Raw genomic sequence first — 19749 nt, forward strand, 5'->3', positions numbered from 1 at the left:
TCCAAAAGACACATTAGAGCTGATTGTCCAGCTGTCTCATTTTTGGGGAAACACGGTATATTAAGAATACTAACAGATCTGAAGGGAAAAATAAGCAACAATACAAGAATACTATGGGGCTTCAATAACCGAAATTAACAATGGATAGATCATACAGACAAAAAATCAACAAGAAAATGTTGAACTTAAACCATACTTTAGACCAAGTGAACTTAACAGACACATACAAAACATTCCATCCAACAGCAGCAGAATACACATTATTCTCAAGCACACATGGAAAAATCTCCAGGATAGATCATGTGATAGATCACAAAAGAAGTCTTAGCAAATTTCAAAAGATTGAAATCATTCCAAATATTTCTTTCAATCACAATGGTGGCAAACTAGAAATTAATAACAGGAGGAGAACTGAAAAATTCAAATACATTTTAACAATGTTAATTCTTCCAATTCATAAACACAGAATATCTTTCCATTGCCTGTAAACCAATGGGTCAAAGAAGAAATCAAAAGGAAAGTCATTTTTTAAAACATTGAAACAAACAAAAATAGAAATACAACATACCAAAACTTATGGGATATGGCAAAAGCAGTTTTAAGAGGGACGCTTATAGTGATAAATGCCTACATTAAGAAAAAGAAATTAATTTTAATTAAATTTATACCTAACATAACTAAAAAGAACAACTAGAAACAAATGAAACCCAAAGTTAGCAAGAGGAAGGACATAACAAATATCTAAGCAGATATAAATGAAATAGAAACCACAAAAACAATGGAAAAAACTAACAATACTAAGATCTAGTTTTTTGAAGAGATAAACAAATTGACAAACTTGTAGCTAGACTTAAAAAAAAAAGACAGAAGACACAAATAAATAAAATTAGAAATGAAAGAGGAGACATTACAACTTGTTCTGCAGAAATACAAAGGATAATAAACCACTACTATCAATAATTATACACTAACGAACTAGATCATCTAAAAGAAATGGATAAATTCCTAGAAACAGCCCACCAAATCTGAATCATGAAAAATGGAAAATCTGAACAGATTAGTAACAAATAAGGAGATTGAATCTGTAAGCAAAATCCTCTCAAAAGAAAAGTCCAGGACTAGATGGTTTCACCAGTTATTTCTATCAGATATTTAAAATGCTAATCCTCCTCAAACTTTCAAAAAATTGAGAAGGAAGGAAGACTCCAAAACTCATTTTATAAATCCAGCATTACCCAGATACCAAAACCGCATAAGGATCCTACACGAAAGAAAACTGCCGGCGAATATCCTTGATGAACATTGATGCAAAAATTCTCAACGATATATCAGCAAACAGAATTCAATAAGCACATGAACAGGATTTATTCCTAGAATGCAAGAATAGTTCACTATATATAAATCAATCAATAAATAAAATAAACATTAATAGAATGAAAGATTAAAATCTTGTGATCATGTCAATAGATGCATAAAAAGTATTTGACAAAATACAGTATCTTTTCGTTAAAAAAGCAACTCAACAAATTGGGCGTAGAAGGAATATATCCCAACATAATGAAGGCCATTTGCAAAAGTCCATAGCTAACATCATACTCAATAGTGATTAAGTTCAAAGCTTTTCCTCTAAGATCAGGAACAATACAAGGGTGCCTGCTTTCAACAGTTCTATTCAGAATAGTACTGGAAGTCCTAACTAGAGTAGTCAGGCAAGGAATAGAAGTAAAAGGCATGCAAATTGGAAAGGAAGAGGTAAAATTCTCTTTGTTGGCAATGATATGATATGTATGATATGATCTTATGTGTAGAAAATCCTAAAGGATGGGGGGAGGGGAATTGTCACCATGTGAGGGATAAATGCCTAACTATTACATTGTTTTGTGCACCTGAAACTAATAAAACAATGTTTAAAAAAAAGAGTATACCAAACACTATTAGAACTAATCCATGAATTCAGTAAAGTTGCAGAATAAAAAAATCAGCATACAGAAATAGGTTGTGTTTCTATATACTTACAAAAAAATATTAGAAAAAGAATTAAAGAAAAAATTCCATTCACAATAGCATCAAAAACAATAAAATACTTAGGAATAAAATTAACCAAGTAGTTTAAGGAACTGTACACTGAAAGACTTTGATGAAGATATTGAAAATCACAAACAAATAGAAAGGTATTCCAGGTTCATGGAGCAGAAGAATTAATACTGTTAAAATGCCCATGCTACCCAAAGCCACCTATAGATTCTGTGCAATCCCTATCATAATTCCAGTTTCATTTTTCTCAGAAATAAAAAAAAAATACTAAAATTTGTATGGCCACAACAGACTCCAAGTAAATCAAAGCAATCCTGAGACAGAAGAACGAAGCTGGAGGTATTATACTTCCTGATTTCAAACTATACTACAAAGATATAGTAATCAAAACAACGTGGTACTGGCATAAAAATAGACCAATGGAACAGAAACGAGAGCCCTAACATAAACCCTTACGTATACAGTCAACTAATATTTGACAAGGGAACCAAAATACTAAATGGGGAAAGGATAGTGTTTTCAATAAATGGTGTTTGGAAAACTAGATAAACACATGCAGAGGAATGATTATATGTCTGTATTACACCACTCACAAAAATTAACTCAAAATGGATTAAAAAATTAAATGAAAGACCTGAACCCATAAAAGAGCAAAGAAAACATAGAGAAGAAGGTCCTTGTCATTGGTCTTGACAATGATATTTTGGATATGGCACCAAAAGCATAAGCATCAAAGCAACAATTAATAAGTGGGACTCCATCAAACTAAAAACCTGCTCAGCAAAGAAACAATCAACAAAATGAAATGGCAACATACTGAGTGGGAGAAAATATTTACAAATCATATACTGGTAAGTTGTTAATATCCAAAGCATATAAACTCACAGAATTCAATAGCAGAAAAACATTTTTTTAAAAAATTTAAAACATTGGCTGAAGAACTGAATAGACATGGTTCCAAAGAAGACCTACAAAGGTCTGACAATTTAGTTAGCGAACTCATCCTAGAAAAAGTGCTACATACCTCATTGCTGAATATCAATACAGTCATCTTCAAAGTACTCCCCTTGGGAAGCTATGCACTGACGCCAGCGCCTAGTCCACCCGTCAATGCAATTTTGGAACTCTTTTTCTGGAATGGCCATCAGAGCTCTTGTCGTATAACCCTTAATATCCTGAATGTCATCACAATGTCTTCCTTTCAATATTTCCTTTATCTTTGGTAAAGAAAGAAGTCATTGAGGGACAGATCAGGTGAGTAGATAGGGTGTTCCAATTCAGTTATTTGTTTACTGGCTAAAACTTCCCTCACAGACAGTGCCGTGTGAGCTGGTGCATTGTCATGATACAAGAGCCATGAATTGTTGGCAAAAAGTTCAGGTTGTCTAACTTTTTCACAGTCTTTTCAGCACTTCCAAATAGTAAAGTTGGTTAACTGTTTGTCCAGGTGGTACAAATTCATAATGAATAATCCCTCTGATATCTAAAAAGGTTAGCAACATCGTTTTGACTCTTGATTTGGACTGACAGAATATTTTGGTCGTGGGGAATTGGCTGACTTCCTTTGTGTACTTTGACACTTTGTTTCAGGGTCGTATTGGTACATCCATTTTTCATCACCAGTGATAACATGGCCCAAAACATCGTGTTGCCTCTCCAAAAGGTCTTGGCAAACTTCAACTCTCCTTTGCTTCTGTTTATTGATGAGCTACTTTAGGACCATTTTTGTACACACCTTTCTCATGCCAAGATTTTCAGTTAAGATTTTCCAAACTGTTTCTCTATCAATGTTTACTTGGTTTTCTATGCTTCTCAAAGTCAGTCAATGATTTTGACATGCAATTTGATGAATTTTTGCAATGTTTTCATCAGTTCTGCTCATTACTGGCCACCCTGACCTCTCTTCATCAGTGACCTGTTCTCTCCCCTCAGAAAAATGTTTAATCCATTTGTACACTGCCATTTTCTTCATGGCACTATCCCCATAAACTTGAACTGACATGTCTCTGATTTCACGTCTACTCTTGCCAAGTTTAACAAGAAATTTAATGTTTGTTCCTTGCTCTAATTCAAGCTTAGACATTCTCACGATGGCACACAAAAACACACAAAAATAATGAATGCCACTCACCACACATGTCAATACGAACACAGCTGTGAGACATTGATATACCAAGGTTATGAAATCTTACTGAGCTATTTGTACAGTGCTGCCAATATAAGCGCACAGTGGTAAGTTCTCAAACTTAATTGTCAGACCTGATACATGAAAAAGTGCTTCGCATCGTTAATCATCAGGTAAATACGAGTCAAAATCATAAGGAGCTATCACCTCAAACCTGTTAGCATGGTTATCATAAAAAAAAAAAAAAAAAAGAGAAGATAAGTTTTTATGAGGATTTGGAGAAAAGGGACCCTTGGGCACTGTTGGTGGGATTGTAAATTAGTGTAGCCATCATAGAAAACAATACAGAGCTTCCTAAAATAATTAAAATAGAAATTGTCATGTGATCCAGCAATCCCACTTCTGGGTATATATCCAAAAGAACTGAAAACAAGGTCTTGAAGAGATATCCACATTGCCATGTTCTTTGCAGCATTATTCATAGTAGCCAAGATATGGAAACAATCTAAGTGTTCATCAACAGATGAATGGATAAAGAATATGTGATATATATGTGTGTGTGTGTGTGTGTGTGTGTATGTATGTGTGTGTGTATATATATATATATATATATATATATATATATATATATATATATATATATAAATATATATAATATAATTATATATACTATTATGTATAATTATATATATAATATATGTGTAGTATTATATATCTATAGTATATATTCAGCTGTGTTGCCATTTGTGACAACAAGGAGGGATCCTGAGGGTAGCATTATGCTAAGTGAGATAAGTCAGAAAAAGACAAATACTGTGTGGTATCACTTAAATGTGGAATCTTACCTGAATTTGTGAAAGCAGAGAGTAGAGTGGTGGTTACTAGGGGCAGAGGAGGATAGGGGTAGGGGGGATGGGGAGATGTTGGTCAAAGGGTAGAAACTTCCAGTTACAAGATGAGTAATTTCTGGGGATATAATGTAAAGAATGGTAATTATAATTAATAATACTGTATTATGTACTTGAAAGTTGCTAAGGGAGCAGATCTTTATTATTACCACAAAAAGAAATGGTAGTTATATGATGTGATGGAGATGTTATTTAATTCTATGGTGGTAATCATTTTGCAATATATAAGTGTAGGAAATCAACATGTTGTATTCCTTAAATTTACACAATGTTATTTGTCAGTTATATCGCAAAGCTTGGGAAAAACAATTTGACAAGATTTTTTTTAAAAAGACAAACTGTAGCATATACACACAATGGATTATTCAGGCTTCAAAAGGAATGAAGTGCTGATACATGTGACAACATGGCTAAACCTTGTGATGGTTAATTTTATTTGTCAACTTGACAGGGCCTCAGGGTGCCCAGAAATGTTGTCAAATGTTACTCTGGGTGTTTCTGTGAGGGTATTTTTAGATGAGTTTCACATTTAAATTGATAGATTGAGTAAAACAGATTGCCATCCATAACGTTGGTTGACTTCATTCTATCAACTGAATATCTGAATAGAACAATAATTCCAACCTTCTGCTGAATAAGAGGAAATTCCTCCTGACTCACTGCCTTCCATCTGGGACATTGTTTTTTTTCTTGTCTTTATATTCAAGCTGAAACAAACATCAGTCCTTCCTGGGTCTCAAGCCTACTGGCTTTCAGAGTGGGACTACACCACCAGCTCTTCTGGGTCTCCAGCTTGCTGTCTGCAGATCTTGGGACTTGTCAGCCTCCATAAATGTGTGACCCAATTCCTTACTTTATGTGATTTATTGGTTCTGTTTCTCTGGAGAAACCTGACTGTACAAACCTCAAAAACATTATACTAAGTGAAAAAAAATCCAGTCATACACTGTTGGAGAGGCAGTGTAAAAAAAGGAACCTTCATACACTGTTGGTGGGAATATAGATTGGTACAGCCTCTATGGAAGTCAGTATAGAGTTTTCTCAAAAAATTAAGAATAGAATTACCATATCTACCAAAAAAATCTGAAAACATTTATCCATAAAGATTTATCTGTAAAGATATATGTACTCTGATGTTCATTGCAGCTTTATTTACAGTGGCCAAGACATGAAAACAACCAAACTGTCCTTCAATAGATGATTGGATAAAGAAGATGTGGTATATACACACAATGGAATACTACTCAGTCATAAAAAAATAACATAGTGCCATTTGTGACAATATAGATGGATCTTGAGATTATTATACTAAGCAAAATAGGTCAAACAGAAAAAGTCGAGAACCATTTGACTTCACTCTGATATGTGGGATATAAAACTGAAAGCAACAAAGGAACAAGACAAAGAAACAAAAACTCATAGACACAAACAATAGTTTAGTGGTTACTAGAGTGTAAGGGGTGAGGGAAGTAGTAGAAGAGGGTAAACGGGGTCAAATATATGGAAGGAGAACTGACTCTGGGTGGTGAGCACACAGTGTGATATATAGATGATGTACTACAGAATTGTACACTTGAAACCTATGTAACTTACTAACCATTGTCACCTGAATAAATTGAACTGAAAAAAAAAAAGAAAGGAAGAAAGTAGGAGCAGTGAGGTCTCTGGAAGCTGGATTAGTGACAGTAGCATCCGAAAGCAGAGAGGAGCAACCAGAATATGAACTAAATATGAACAAAAGAAAGCAAACAGCCAGGCTGAGTCTGAAGAAATGTCCCCAGGGGTATAACAGATTCTATGGGGGTTCTGCAACTCTCTTTTTATTTAAGTCAGCTAGATCAGAGACTGATTCATCCCCCGTGAGTTTTGGGAAGCCAACGAATTATTCTGAGTTCAGCTTTCACATTTGTAAATTTGGAAGGGAGTGAATGATGCATAATTTACAAACTGTTAAAATAGTGTATCTAGAAGAACTGGCTCTGTGCTTGGCACACAGTTAACACTCATCCCTGTTGTCTTCTTGCCCCTTTGAAGGATCTTCTAAGTCTTCCATCACAGATGTCCCTGGGATTGGGGAAATTGTTTGGGATGCTGTCAACTATTGGAGTTTTATGTTTCATTTTTTAGCTCCTAAAGATGACTTTGCACTTTGAGTTTACAGACCTTTCTGTTGGAGAATTGGATTGAGCTGATTACCTTCCTAACAGTTGTATTATGAGAATTCAAGAGGGCAATGTACTCAAAAGTGCTCTGTAAACATTTGTAGATATGCTTCTTTGTTTACTATTTGTTCGAACATTTCAGCGACTTGGAGGTAGAAAGGGGTGGGCCTTAGATTCATTTGATTTTTGCTTTTAAAGTTGCCTGGAGGCATGTCAGATAACTTAATAGACTTTATCTTAGATGCAAAAGATATTGAACTTCACAGGAACCACTGATCTCTGACATAAAACAAAACCTGTAATTCCCTGCTCTTGGCTGCTGATATGCCACACCATGGATATTTTATTGTTTATAATGCAGTGTGACTTTGTGCTGATATTTACAGTCATGTTATCAATCATGGAGCCATACACTTTTTATTTATAGAAAAATCAGTGTTATCTGGTTCAGGTGAATAGATAAAGGCTCAGTGAAGTCATAAATTTTAATCTCTGGCATCATTGCCAATTTCATTGTTTTGTAACTAAATACAAAACTTGTCTACAGTTTTAGTGGAAAAAATAAGTTATTCTATAATTATTTGAGAATAATCATGGGTATGTAAGTGGAGTTATCATATCAGAATTGAGCCTAACATGGTTATATCCCTGTTGGAAATGCCTTGTGTGCTTTATGGAGCTTCTCCAGTTTTTTCCCAAGGAAGTAAACCCAGATATGGGACATTCAGAGAAGCAACTCAGGAGTGGCCTATCACGTGCAAGAGAATTCTTTGAAACTCATGCTTTACCTTCAAAATGCATGCATATTTTGCATTCAACTTTAAATTTCTTCATATTTGTTTTCAAAATAGTCTTACCCAAAATTTTGAATAAAATTGATTGCCCCTGGCACAATGCCCGCCTCTAGGGATGACAGTGAGCCTGTCTGAGAGGCCATGATGTCATTGGAGAGTGGTAGATGGAGGATATAGGTCAACCTGCAAATAGGACTATGTGATGGAGTCATGTATGTTGTGGGCAAAAAGCCTCATCTTCATGCGGTGGTACTGTGAGAGGAAAGGTAGAATTCGGATAACATGGTAGAGAGCTAAGGCAGAGGGGGGCCTAATAAACTGAGCCGTGCGTCTTCATACTACTGAAATAGAAATTCCTGTGCAAAAGTAAAAAGTCCTGATCATTGTTCTATTTTCTGTTGAATTTCATTTTGGGGGAATGCAACAGTGGCGTGGATTCACACTTAGTAACTTTTCAAAATGTAGATGTAAAGAGAAAATAAGAATGGGGGTAAGATATATATATCTATATATATGATATAGATGATGTATAGATATACATATACATATACATATACATATACATATACATATACATATACATATACATATAGATAGATATAGATATGAATTAACCCCAAAGCCCTTGCTTCAACTCCAAGACCCTTCTCAATACCCTACCAAATCTTCTGCACACCACCAACATATCTGGCTTCAACTCTATCAAACCATTTGCTAAGTAGGCTTTGTTGTGGAAACATTTGTATGTAATACAGTCAAACTGCCAGGGACCATCTGAGAGTAGGGCATTACGACCCAGAGCCCAATGGTTCAAATAACAAGTAGGCATCATACAAGCCTCAGAGCAAATGGAATGTGCAGACCTGAGAACATGAGTAATTCGATAATGTGCCCCCACCATCTCAGGCTTTTCCATGGTGAAACTATTTAGGCTGGGTCTTTACATCATTTTCATAGTCAATAAATGATAGAGTGTCTGTCTGTGAGTGCAGCAGATTTCTTAATCTCGAACATGCCTCTGAAACTCATCTTAAACAGTAAGTTAGGCTGCAAACCCTTCCTGAGCAGAGCTAACATCTTTACTTCCTGGAAAATATTTGTTATGGCACTGTTGCCTCCACTTTCATACCATCAATCTGGTGCTAAGATGACTTTGTAAATAATAGCAAAAAGTGATAAATTATGTAGAATTTTATGGAACTTTAAATGTCTCCCCGTTGAGTTTAGTATTTTCTGAAAAATATACATTATCTTTTTTGTCCTCAGGCCTGTTTTGATGCAATAAAGATAAAGAAACTTTATGTAAATACCCTGAATAACCAGCAGAGGAAAATTTAAACAGGAAGAACCAAAATATGTGTGCTTTAAATAGGAAGGAACAAATGTACTGTTCTTTGTTAACATTGCATGTTTAAGCTCATTTCAGCCAAGCATGAAATGTGCAGTTTAATCCTACACTTTTAAAAAATTATAAATTGGAATGCAAAAATTAGTTTTTGTTGTGCCCTCATGGCTCTTATGTCCTGAGAAGGAACAAGCTAGATGTTTATAGTTTGAACAAGAATTAGGTACAATAGATTGTAATTGTCCTTCTTAAGCAGATCCAGCACTGTGAGGGGGGTGGTCAGCCCACCAAAGGCTTACTACGATCTTTTTACCTAGGCATAGGTTTGAAAAAGAAGAAAAAATCACAACATTAAAGAAGTTTGAGCCCTGATTATGTTGGTGGGTATTGGCCAATTTGAGAGTTAGTAGAGTGGTCCAGCCTGAGACCGCAGTCTCTGAACTGTTAGTTGACCTCTGTTGCTCTGTGTCAGCCACCTGAAGAACAAACAGACTAGGTAGGAAGGAACAGGCTCTCCAACGTGAAGAGGGCTAATGCCTGGGACCAACCAGCCTTCTGACTCACCAATTCCAGCCGTATCTTCTTCTGATTCTTTATTATCAAATGAGACTCTTAGAGACACAGACCTATCAAGGAGTTGCACAATCTCTCGCTCCATTCCATGTGCCACACACATTGGTTCCCTCTGCTCAACAACCCTGAGATGCACCTCTCACTTAGGCCTAAGAGCAGATATACTGAGATTTGCACACAATCTGTAGCCAAGTTCATAGGGGCACCTGCTTCAATAAGGAAGTATTCTAATAATCCTTTTGTACTCTCCTTGGGCTGAAGCTGTGAGTCTAGTGATGAGTCATTACTCCCAGTCTTATAGTATACAGCAGGTTGATGGGAACCATCCAATCACAGCTCTTACAGCATCAGGAATACTGAGAGGCAGGAGAAAGAGAAGCCCCACAATCTACGAACAGAGACTGAGTTATAGATCATCAAGTTTTTCATTTTTTTCCTACAGTACAGATTATCTTCTAAAAGTGGACACTGTAGATTTGCTTAATACTCAGATTTTTTAAATTGTTTTTTGTAAATACACAATGTATGCAAAACTAACTCTGTCTTTGAATAAATACTCGGAAATGATTCTTACCTAAAAGAGAATGAAAGCAAGGACTTTAGCTATTTTGATTAACCCATTAACAGACATATATTGAACAATGATGGAAAATAAAGCATTTTAATCACCTGGTTTGCAGATATTTACTAGACTATAGATAACCTATGTAACAACTGTGTTCTGAAAGTTCCCAGGAAAGAAATTAAATAAATGAGACCTAGCTTCTTAATGCCATGCTCAAGTTCCTCCCAAATAAATAGAATATGCTGGAAATCCCTAGATAATAAACAGATCAGAAGAAATGGAGATACAGAAGTTTAACCTTAAACTTTGCTAAATGGAAACACATTTTAATTACAACAATAAACATCTGTTGACTAATCATTCTACTTCCTTTAAAGGGTCTGCTTTAATACTTTTTGCATATTTGAATTTAAAAAGGCATTGGTTTCATGAGTCATTATAAAGAGCCTCTAATATTATAGTAATTCTGTTTGTTGATTTCCATTTCTCTGAAGAGTAGGTCTCATCCGCACTAGCATTCCCCACTATATTACTGGGAAAAGACATTAGGTTGCTAGAAGCATGTTTAATCAATAATAGCCTAATGAAATCACAGTGTTGCTGTATTCATAGAATGTAGCTGAAGAGTAATTAAGCATGTTTATGTTGGAGTATGAGTATCTATTTCAATGCTTGTTTTGTTTGTCTCCCATTTTCCTTCATACAGATTTTTAAAAGCATTGCCCCTGATGAGACTGTCCAAGGGCAAGGAAATCGGCGGCTGATCAGCTTTTCTCTCTCAGGTATGTTTTACTCACCTGAAGGCCTTGTGGGAAGAATAAGAATGTCAACCAAAGTGAGGAGGCCCACTTCAATTTGACTCTTACCTAAAAGTTACTCAACCTCTCTGTGCCTCAATTTCTCCATCTGTAAAACAAAAATTAAAAATATCTGCTTCATTCCCCTTGCCCTCATGAGGATATTGGAGAATTCAATAAGTAATAGATGCAAAAGCACTTTTAGATGATGAGAAGAGAAGCAGTAGTAGTAGTAGCAGTAGTTGAGAGTTTTTATGAAGTGGCGGTAAGAAAAGCCTGAGGAAAGAAGCTGCTAGCAGACCCTTTGTCTAAATAAAATCTCAATTAATCCCAATGGGTAAAAGACAAAACCTGAGTTGCTCAATAATATCCATTCATGGAAAAAACAGTGTAAGCCATATAAAGTCTATAATTTAATAGTATTTAATTAACAGTTAAGAGTAATTTAGTTTTTTTGTTGTTTTTGTTTTTTGTTTGTTTGTTTGTTTGTTTTAATAATGTATGTTAACAATGGGGAAACTGTGTAAAGGGTATTGGTACTGTGCTAAGGGTCTGGCTGCCTGCCGTTTAAAAAAGTTAAAAATCGAGAAACCAGTTGGTAGAAAGAAAAGCAGGTTTATTCAGAATGCCAGCATTCTGGGAGGATGGTGGACCCCTGTCCAAAGGGCATCTCCCCATTCCTAGACTAGTGAGGAGGTTTTGTAGATACACAAGAAGAAGAACAAAGGAAAGGGGGAGATGGTCAGACAGGTCTGAGGGCTGACATCGCTTCCTGGGGTTTGGTCTGTTTTTGTTTTCTTTTGTTTTGTTTTTAATTAAAGTTTATTGGGGTGACAATTGTTAGTAAAGTTACATAGATTTTAGGTGTACAATTCTGTAATACATCATCTATAAATCCCATTGTGTGTTCACCATCCAGAGTCAGTTTTAAGATAATGTTATCTCTGGACTCCGTACTGGACCACCATGGCCTGGGGCTTTATGCATCACCAGTAAAAACTGCAAGGGGGGTTGCAAATTGGATTCCAGTGTCTGAGCACTTGAGGATTAAGAAATTATTCTTAGGATTCAGTTGATTAAATGGATTAATGAGGTACGTGTAGACTTAGGAAAGGGAACAAAATAGAGTTCCTAAGTTATTCATTGAGGGGAGAAACAAAGAGAAAATAGCTGAGTATCAGGGTGGAGCAAACTGTAAACTAGCTGTCTAACTACAAGTGGCTAGATAGCAAGCTGTAAGGTGAATCAAACTGCAAAATAACTAAATCTTACTATTGCGGAAGAATGACGAGGACGGAGAGACTCAAGCGGCACGCAGAGATCAGGGAGAACACAGCTTTATTACGCTAGCGGGCTCAGTGGGATTGTTTCCAAAGAACTGAGCACTAACTGGGGTCAGGTGCTTTGTTTTATAGGGTTAGGCCTCCAGGTTAGGGGGAAATCTGGCTGGGGTGCTGGGGAGGTCCGTCCCTAGCAACTGTGATCACTCAACATTGTTTTAACAGGGAGGCCTCTAACCATAGTGCCCACGGGAGACACCTCCGATAAGGGGATGGAGGGAGGCAGCTCCGATAAAGGGGTGGAGCTCTTGGGGGGGGGGAGCTGCAGGAAAAACCGTCCCAACATTACTATGTTATTGATTCTCTGAGTTTCAACCTTACAGTATTTTACTATCTTTGCAACTCTTCTGTAAATCTAAAATAATTTCAATATTAAAAGTATGGAGATAAATTGAGATGCTCTGGCTAAAATGCTGTACAAAGTTCAGAGCCTCCCCACATTCGAGTTCTCCCTAAGTGGTCTTTGAGGAGATGCAATGGCATAAGGTTCTCGGACTCTAGTGAGTACAGTTTGAGAAACTATTGCCTTAGTTTGTTGTAAAAAACAAATGTAGGCTATAAATATCAGAAATCTGAGATCACACTTGTGCACTGTCCTTGGAAAATGGACAGTCAACTGGGGCTTTTCATGTTTCAGTGAGCCCCAGTAAAGCAAATGTGTGTCTAAAAGTCCATTGATAAGAAGTTATGGCAAGGTTGCAGGATACATGTTAATATACAAAAAGTCAAACACTTTTCTATATACCAGCAATGAACAAGTGGAATTTGAAATTAAAAACACAATACCATTTACATTAACATCCCCAAAATGAAGTGATTATGTATACATCTAAAAAATATGTATTTAAGATCTATATCAGGAAAACTACAAAACTCTGATGTATGAAATCAATGCACTAAATAAATGGAAAGATAATTCATGTTCATGGATAGCGAGACACAGCATTGTAAAGATGTCAGTTCTTCTCAACTGAATGTATAGAATCAATGCAATCTCCATCAAAACCCCAGCAAGTCTTTTTTTTTTTTGGATATTGACGAACCTTCTAAAATTTATATAAAAAGGCAAAAGACCCAGAACAGCCAACACAATATTGAAGGAGAAGATCAATGTTGGAGGACTGACACTATCCAACTTCAAAACTTACTATAAAGCTATAGTTCAAGACAGTGTGGTATTGGTGAAAGTCTTATTATATTACCTTGTGATCACATTCTTTGGAATTTACCCAAAGGGTTTGAAAGCTTAAGTCCATAAAAGACCTACACACAGATGTTTATAGCAACTTTATTCATAACTGCTAAAACCTGGTAGCAATCAAGATTCCTTTAGTAGACAAATGGATAAATACAACCTGCACATCCAGATAATGGACTATTATTCAGTGCTAAAAAATAAATGAGCTATCAGACCATGGAATGCATATTGCTAAGTGAAAAAAAACAAAAGCCAATCTGAAAAGGCTACATACTGTATGATTTCAATATATCACATTCTTTTTTTTTTTTTTAATTTTATTTTATTAAATTTATTGGGGTGACAATTGTTAGTAAAATTACATAGATTTCAGGTGTACAATTCTGTATTACATCATCTATAAATCCCATTGTGTGTTCATCACCCAGAGTCAGTTCTCCTTCCATCACCATATATTCGATCCCCCTTACCCTCATCTCCCACCCCCCACCCCCCGCCCCTCTTACCCTCTGGCAACCACTAAACTATTGTCTGTGTCTATGAGTTTCTGTTTCTCATTTGTTTGTCTTGTTCTTTTGTTGTTTTTGGTTTATATACCACATATCAGTGAAATCACATGGTTCTCTGCTTTTTCTGTCTGACTTGTTTCGCTCGGCATTACTATCTCAAGATCCAACCATGTTGTCACAAATTGTCCTATTGCATCTTTTCTTACTGCCAAATAGTACTCCATTGTGTATATATACCACAACTTCTTTATCCATTCATCTATCGAAGGACATTTTGGTTGTTTCCATGTCTCGGCCACTGTAAATAAAGCTGAAATGAACCTTAGAGCACACATGTCTTTATGTATAAATGTTTTCAGAATTTTGGGTAGATACCCAGGAGAGGGATTGCTGGGTCATAGGGTAATTCTATTTGTAATTTTTTGAGGAACCACCACACTGCCTTCCATAGCGGCTGCAACAGTCTGCATTCCCACCAACAGTGTATGAGGGTTCCTTTTTCTCCTCAGCATGTTCAATACTTGTTACTATTTGTCTTGTTGATGATAGTCATTCTAACTGGGGTGAGGTGAAATCTAATTATGGTTTTTATTTGCATTTCTCCGATGGGTAGTGATGTTGAGCATTTTATCATCTGTTTATTTGCCATTTGTATATCCTCTTTGGAGAAATGTATCTTCAGGTCCGCTGCCGATTTTTCAAGTGGGTTGTTTGTTTTTTTGTTGTTGAGTTGCATGAGTTCTTTGCATATTTTAGATATTAGCCCCTTATTGGAGGCACTGTTTGCAAAAATCTACCATTCAGTTGGTTGCCTCTTAATTTTGTCGATGGTTTCTTTTGCTGTGCAGAAGCTTTTTAGTTTGACATAGTCCCATTCATTTACTTTAGCTTATACTTCCCTAGCCATTGGAGTCAAATTCATGAAATGCTCTTTGAACCCAACGTCCATAAGTTTACTACCTATGTTTTCTTCTATGCAGTTTATTGTTTCAGGTCTTATGCTTAGGTCTTTGATCCATTTTGAATTAATTTTGGTACATTGTGACAGACAGCAGTCCAGTTTCATTCTTTTGCATGTGGCTATCCAATTCTCCCAGCACCATTTATTGAAGAGGCTGTCTTTTCTCCATTGTATGTTTTTAGCTTCTTTGTCAAAAATTATCTGTCCATATTTATGTGGTTTTATTTCTGGGTTCTCAATTCTATTCCATTTGTCTATGTGTCCGTTTTTCTGCCAATACCATGCTGTTTTGATTATTGTTGCCTTGTAGTACAAGCTAAAGTCTGGGAGTGTGATACCTCCAGCATTGTATTTTTTCTTATGATTGCTTTGGCTGTTCAGAGTCTTTTGTGGTTCCAAACAAATCTGATGATGTATTTTTTTGTTCTATTTCTTTAAAAAATACCATTGGGATTTTGATGGGAATTGCATTAATTCTGTATATAATTCTGTATAGTTAATATGGCCATTTTAACTATGTTGCTTCTTCCAATACATCAGCACAAAATGTCTCTCCATTTCTTTGTCTCTTCTTCAATTTCTTTAAAAAATGTCTTATAGTTTTCAGCATATAGGTCTCTCATACCCTTGGTTAAGTTTATTCCTAGGTATTTTATTCTTTTTGCTGCAATTGCAAAAGGAATTGTTCTTTTTAATTCTTTTTCTGAGATTTCATTGTTAGTATATAGGAAAGCAATGGACTTTTGTACATTGATTTTGTAGCCAGCAACTTTACTGTATTCGTTGATTGTTTCTAATAGCTTTTTGGTGGAGTCCTTAGGGTTTTCTATATATAGCATCATGTCATCTGCAAAGAGTGACAATTTAACTTCTTCATTCCCCACTTGGATGCCTTTTATTTGTTTCTCTTGCCTGATTGCTCTGGCAAGGACTTGCAACACTATGTTGAAAAGCAGAGGTGATAGGAGACAGCCCTGTCGTGTTCCTGAACATAGAGCAAAGGGCTTCAGTTTTTCTCCATTAATTATGAGATTAGCAGAGGGCTTGTCATATATGGCCTTTATTATGTTAAGGTATTTTCCTCTACACCTATTTTATAAAGTGTTTTAATCAGAAATGAATGTTGTATCTTGTCAAAAGCTTTTTCTGCATCAATTGATATAATCATATGATTTTTGTCCTTTATTTTGTTTATGTGATGTATCACATTGATGGATTTGCGGATGTTGAACCATCCTGGTGTCCCTGGGATGAACCCTACTTGGTCGTGATGAATAATCTTTTTAATGTATTGTTGTATTCGATTTGCTAGAATTTTGTTTAGGGTTTTTGCATCTGTATTCATCAGAGACATTGGTCTGTAGTTTTCTTTTTTGGTGCTGTCCTTACCAGGTTTTGATATCAAGGTAATGTTGGCCTCATAAAATGAGTTAGGGAGTACTGTCTCTTCTTCAATTTTCTGGAGAGTTTGAGCAGGATTGGTATTAGATCCTCTTTGAAGATTTGGTAGAATTCACTAGTGAAGCCATCGGGTCCCGGACTTTTGCTTTTGGGAAGGTTTTGGATGACTGATTCAATTTCGTTACTGGTGATTGGTCTGTTTAGATTTTCCAATTATTCACGGTTCAGCCTTGCAAGGCTATATGTTTCTAAGAACTTGTCCATTTCTTCTAGGTTACTGAATTTGGTGGCATATAGTCCTTCAAAGTATTCTTGGATGATGCTTTGTATTTCTGTGGCATCCATTATAACTTCCCCATTTTCATTTCTGTTTTTGTTTAATACTGTCTTCTCTCTTTTTATCTTAGTGAGTTTAGCCAAGGGTTTCTCAATTTTATTAAACTTTTCAAAGATCCAGCGCTTTGTCACATTGATTTTTTCTATTGTCTTTTTGTTCTTCATTTCATTTAGTTCTGCTCTGATTTTTTTTATCTCCTTTCTTCTGCTGACCTGGGGTTTCATTTCTTCTTCTTTTTCTAGTTCTTTAAGGTGTAACATGAGGTTTTTTATTTGGGAGTTTTCTTGTTTCTTGAGATAGACCTGTAATGATATAAATTTCCCTCTTATAACTGCTTTAGCTGCATCTGCAAAATTTTGGTAGGATGTATTTTCATTGTCATTTGTTTCTATGTACCTTTTGATCTCTCCTCTAACTTCTTCTTTGACCCAGTCGTTCTTTAAAAGTATGTTGTTTTGTCTCCATGTATTTGTGTTTTTTCCTGCTTTCTTTTTACAGTTGGCATCCAATTTCAAAGCCTTGTGATCAGAGAATATCCATGGTATGATTTCAATCTTCTTAAATTTGCTGAGGTTGGTTTTATGTCCCAATATATGGTCTATCCTTGAGAATGTTCCATGTACACTAGAAAAAAATGCATAGTCTGATGTTTGAGGATGAAGTGCTCTATAAATGTCAATTATGTCCATTTCATCTCATGTGTCATTTAGGGCTGCTATTTAGTTATTTATTTTCTGTTTGGGTGATCTATCCATCGCTGTCAATGATGTATTTAGGTCCCATAGTATAATTGTGTTTTGGTCAATTTCTCCTTAGTTCTGTTAGTAATTGCTTGGTATGTGTCGGTGCTCCCTGATTGGGGGCATAAATATTGATGACTGTTGTGTCTTCTTGTTGTATAGTCTCCTTTACCATTATGAAATGTCCATCTTTATCTCTTGTTACCTTTTTCACCCTGAAGTCTGTTTCATCTGATATCATTATGGCTACACCTGATTTTCTCTGGATACCACTTCCTTGGGGTATCAATTTCCTACCGTTCACTTTGAGTCTATGCTTGTCCTTGTAGCTGAGATGTGTCTCTTGGAGACAGCATATGGTTGGGTTTAGTTTTTTGATCCAATCTGCTACTCTATGTCTTTTTATTGGTGAGTTCAGTCCATTTACATTTAGGGTGATTATTGATATGTGATGATTTTCTATCATTTTATCTTTACTTTTCTGGTAAGGCTGTGTCTACATTGTTTCTTTCCCTTTTTGTTGTTGTCTATTACTTCTGTGTGGTGATATTCTATGATGTTTCCCTTTGTTTCTTCTTTTATTACTGTATACATTTCAATTCTGGATTTCTTTTTTTGATTTTTTTTTTAGTGTTTGCCATTAAGTTTATGTAAAAGAAAGTATGATATTTAGAGTGTTCCATTTTCTTTAGCATGCCTGCTTTCTCCATTCCCATATTCCGGTTCAGGCCTTTACTCTCCCCCTTTTAATGTTTTGGTTGCCACCAATTGTCCCTGTTGATCGAGGTCAAATAGCCTCCTTTAATATTTCTTGCAGTGCAGGTCGTGTATTAGAAAATTCCCTCAGCTTCTGTATGTCTGGAAAGGTCTTTATTTCTCCTTCATATGTAAAGGATGTCTTTGCTGGGTATATTATTCTTGGCTCATAATTTCTCTCTTTCAATAGTTTGAATATTTGGTTTCACTCCCTCCTGGCTTGTAGAGTTTCTGCTGAAAAATCTGATGATAATCTAATGGGCTTTCTTTTGTAGGTTACCGTCTTCATTTCCCTGGCTGCCTTGAGGATTCTTTCTTTGTCATTGATTTTAGACAACTTCATTACAGTGTGCCTTGGAGAAGGCCTGTTGGGGTTGAGGTAATTAGGTGTTCTATTTGTTTCTTGGATTCAAGGTTCCAGCTCTTTCCACAATTTTGTGAAGTTCTCATTGAGTATTTGTTTGAATAAACTATCTGTTCCCTTCTCCATTTCTTCCCCTTCTGGTATGCCTATTATTCTCATTAGTCTTTCTGATGGAGTCAGAAAGTTCTTGTAGAGTTCTTTCATTTCTTTTAAGTCTCAAGTCTCTCTCTTCTTCCATCCATGTCATTTCCAGATTTCTATCTTCGATGTCACTGATTCTTTCCTCCATCTGAGCAACTCTATTACGTAAGCTGGCCATATCATTCTTCATTTCTCCTATTAAATTCTTAATCTTCAGAAATTCTATTATTTTTTTTTTACATTTCAATCTCTTTGGTAAAATGTTTGTGTTGTTCTTTGATTTTTTTTCTGAGTTCATTAAACTTCCTTTCTGTGTTTTCTTGCATCTCGTTGAGTTTTTCAGTACTGCAATCTTGAATTCTCTGTCTTTTAAGTCACATATTTCCATATCTTTAAGTTCATTTCTGGAGACTTAATTTTCTTTCTGAGCTGTCTTGATGCCTTGGTTATTCATGGCAGTTAATGATTTATTATTTCTCTTCCTAGACATCTACATGAGTGGCTTCTGCAACAGGTTGATAGGAAGAGGTCTTTCTTTTGTTTTCCAGTAAGTTTTTGTAGAGTGTTTTATTTATTTTCTCTCCGACTTCAGCCTTTTTCTCTCTCTCACACTGTAGTGTTATGTTTTCTTTGCAGTATTCTAGCTTTTCACACAGTAGGGAGATTCCTCTGAAGGTGGGCTTCTCCTCTGTCAACAGT

General features: G+C 35.8%; 1 protein-coding gene across 8 annotated transcripts in view; it reads left to right on the plus strand.

The window, feature by feature from the left end:
- The window catches only part of HECW1 (HECT, C2 and WW domain containing E3 ubiquitin protein ligase 1), a 527464-nt gene that overhangs the window by 332099 nt on the left and 175616 nt on the right, over nt 1–19749 (plus strand). For all 8 annotated transcript variants that reach the window (XM_088797859.1, XM_088797857.1, XM_088797858.1 and 5 more), the window contains one exon: nt 11213–11288. In XM_088797859.1, coding sequence (XP_088653985.1) covers nt 11213–11288 — 76 coding nt within the window. The remainder of the gene's footprint in view (nt 1–11212; nt 11289–19749) is intronic.

This window comes from Rhinolophus sinicus, chromosome 4 (genome assembly GCF_057876585.1).
Source record: "Rhinolophus sinicus isolate RSI-liver-muscle chromosome 4, RSI-T2T, whole genome shotgun sequence".
Taxonomy (NCBI): Eukaryota; Metazoa; Chordata; class Mammalia; order Chiroptera; family Rhinolophidae; genus Rhinolophus; species Rhinolophus sinicus.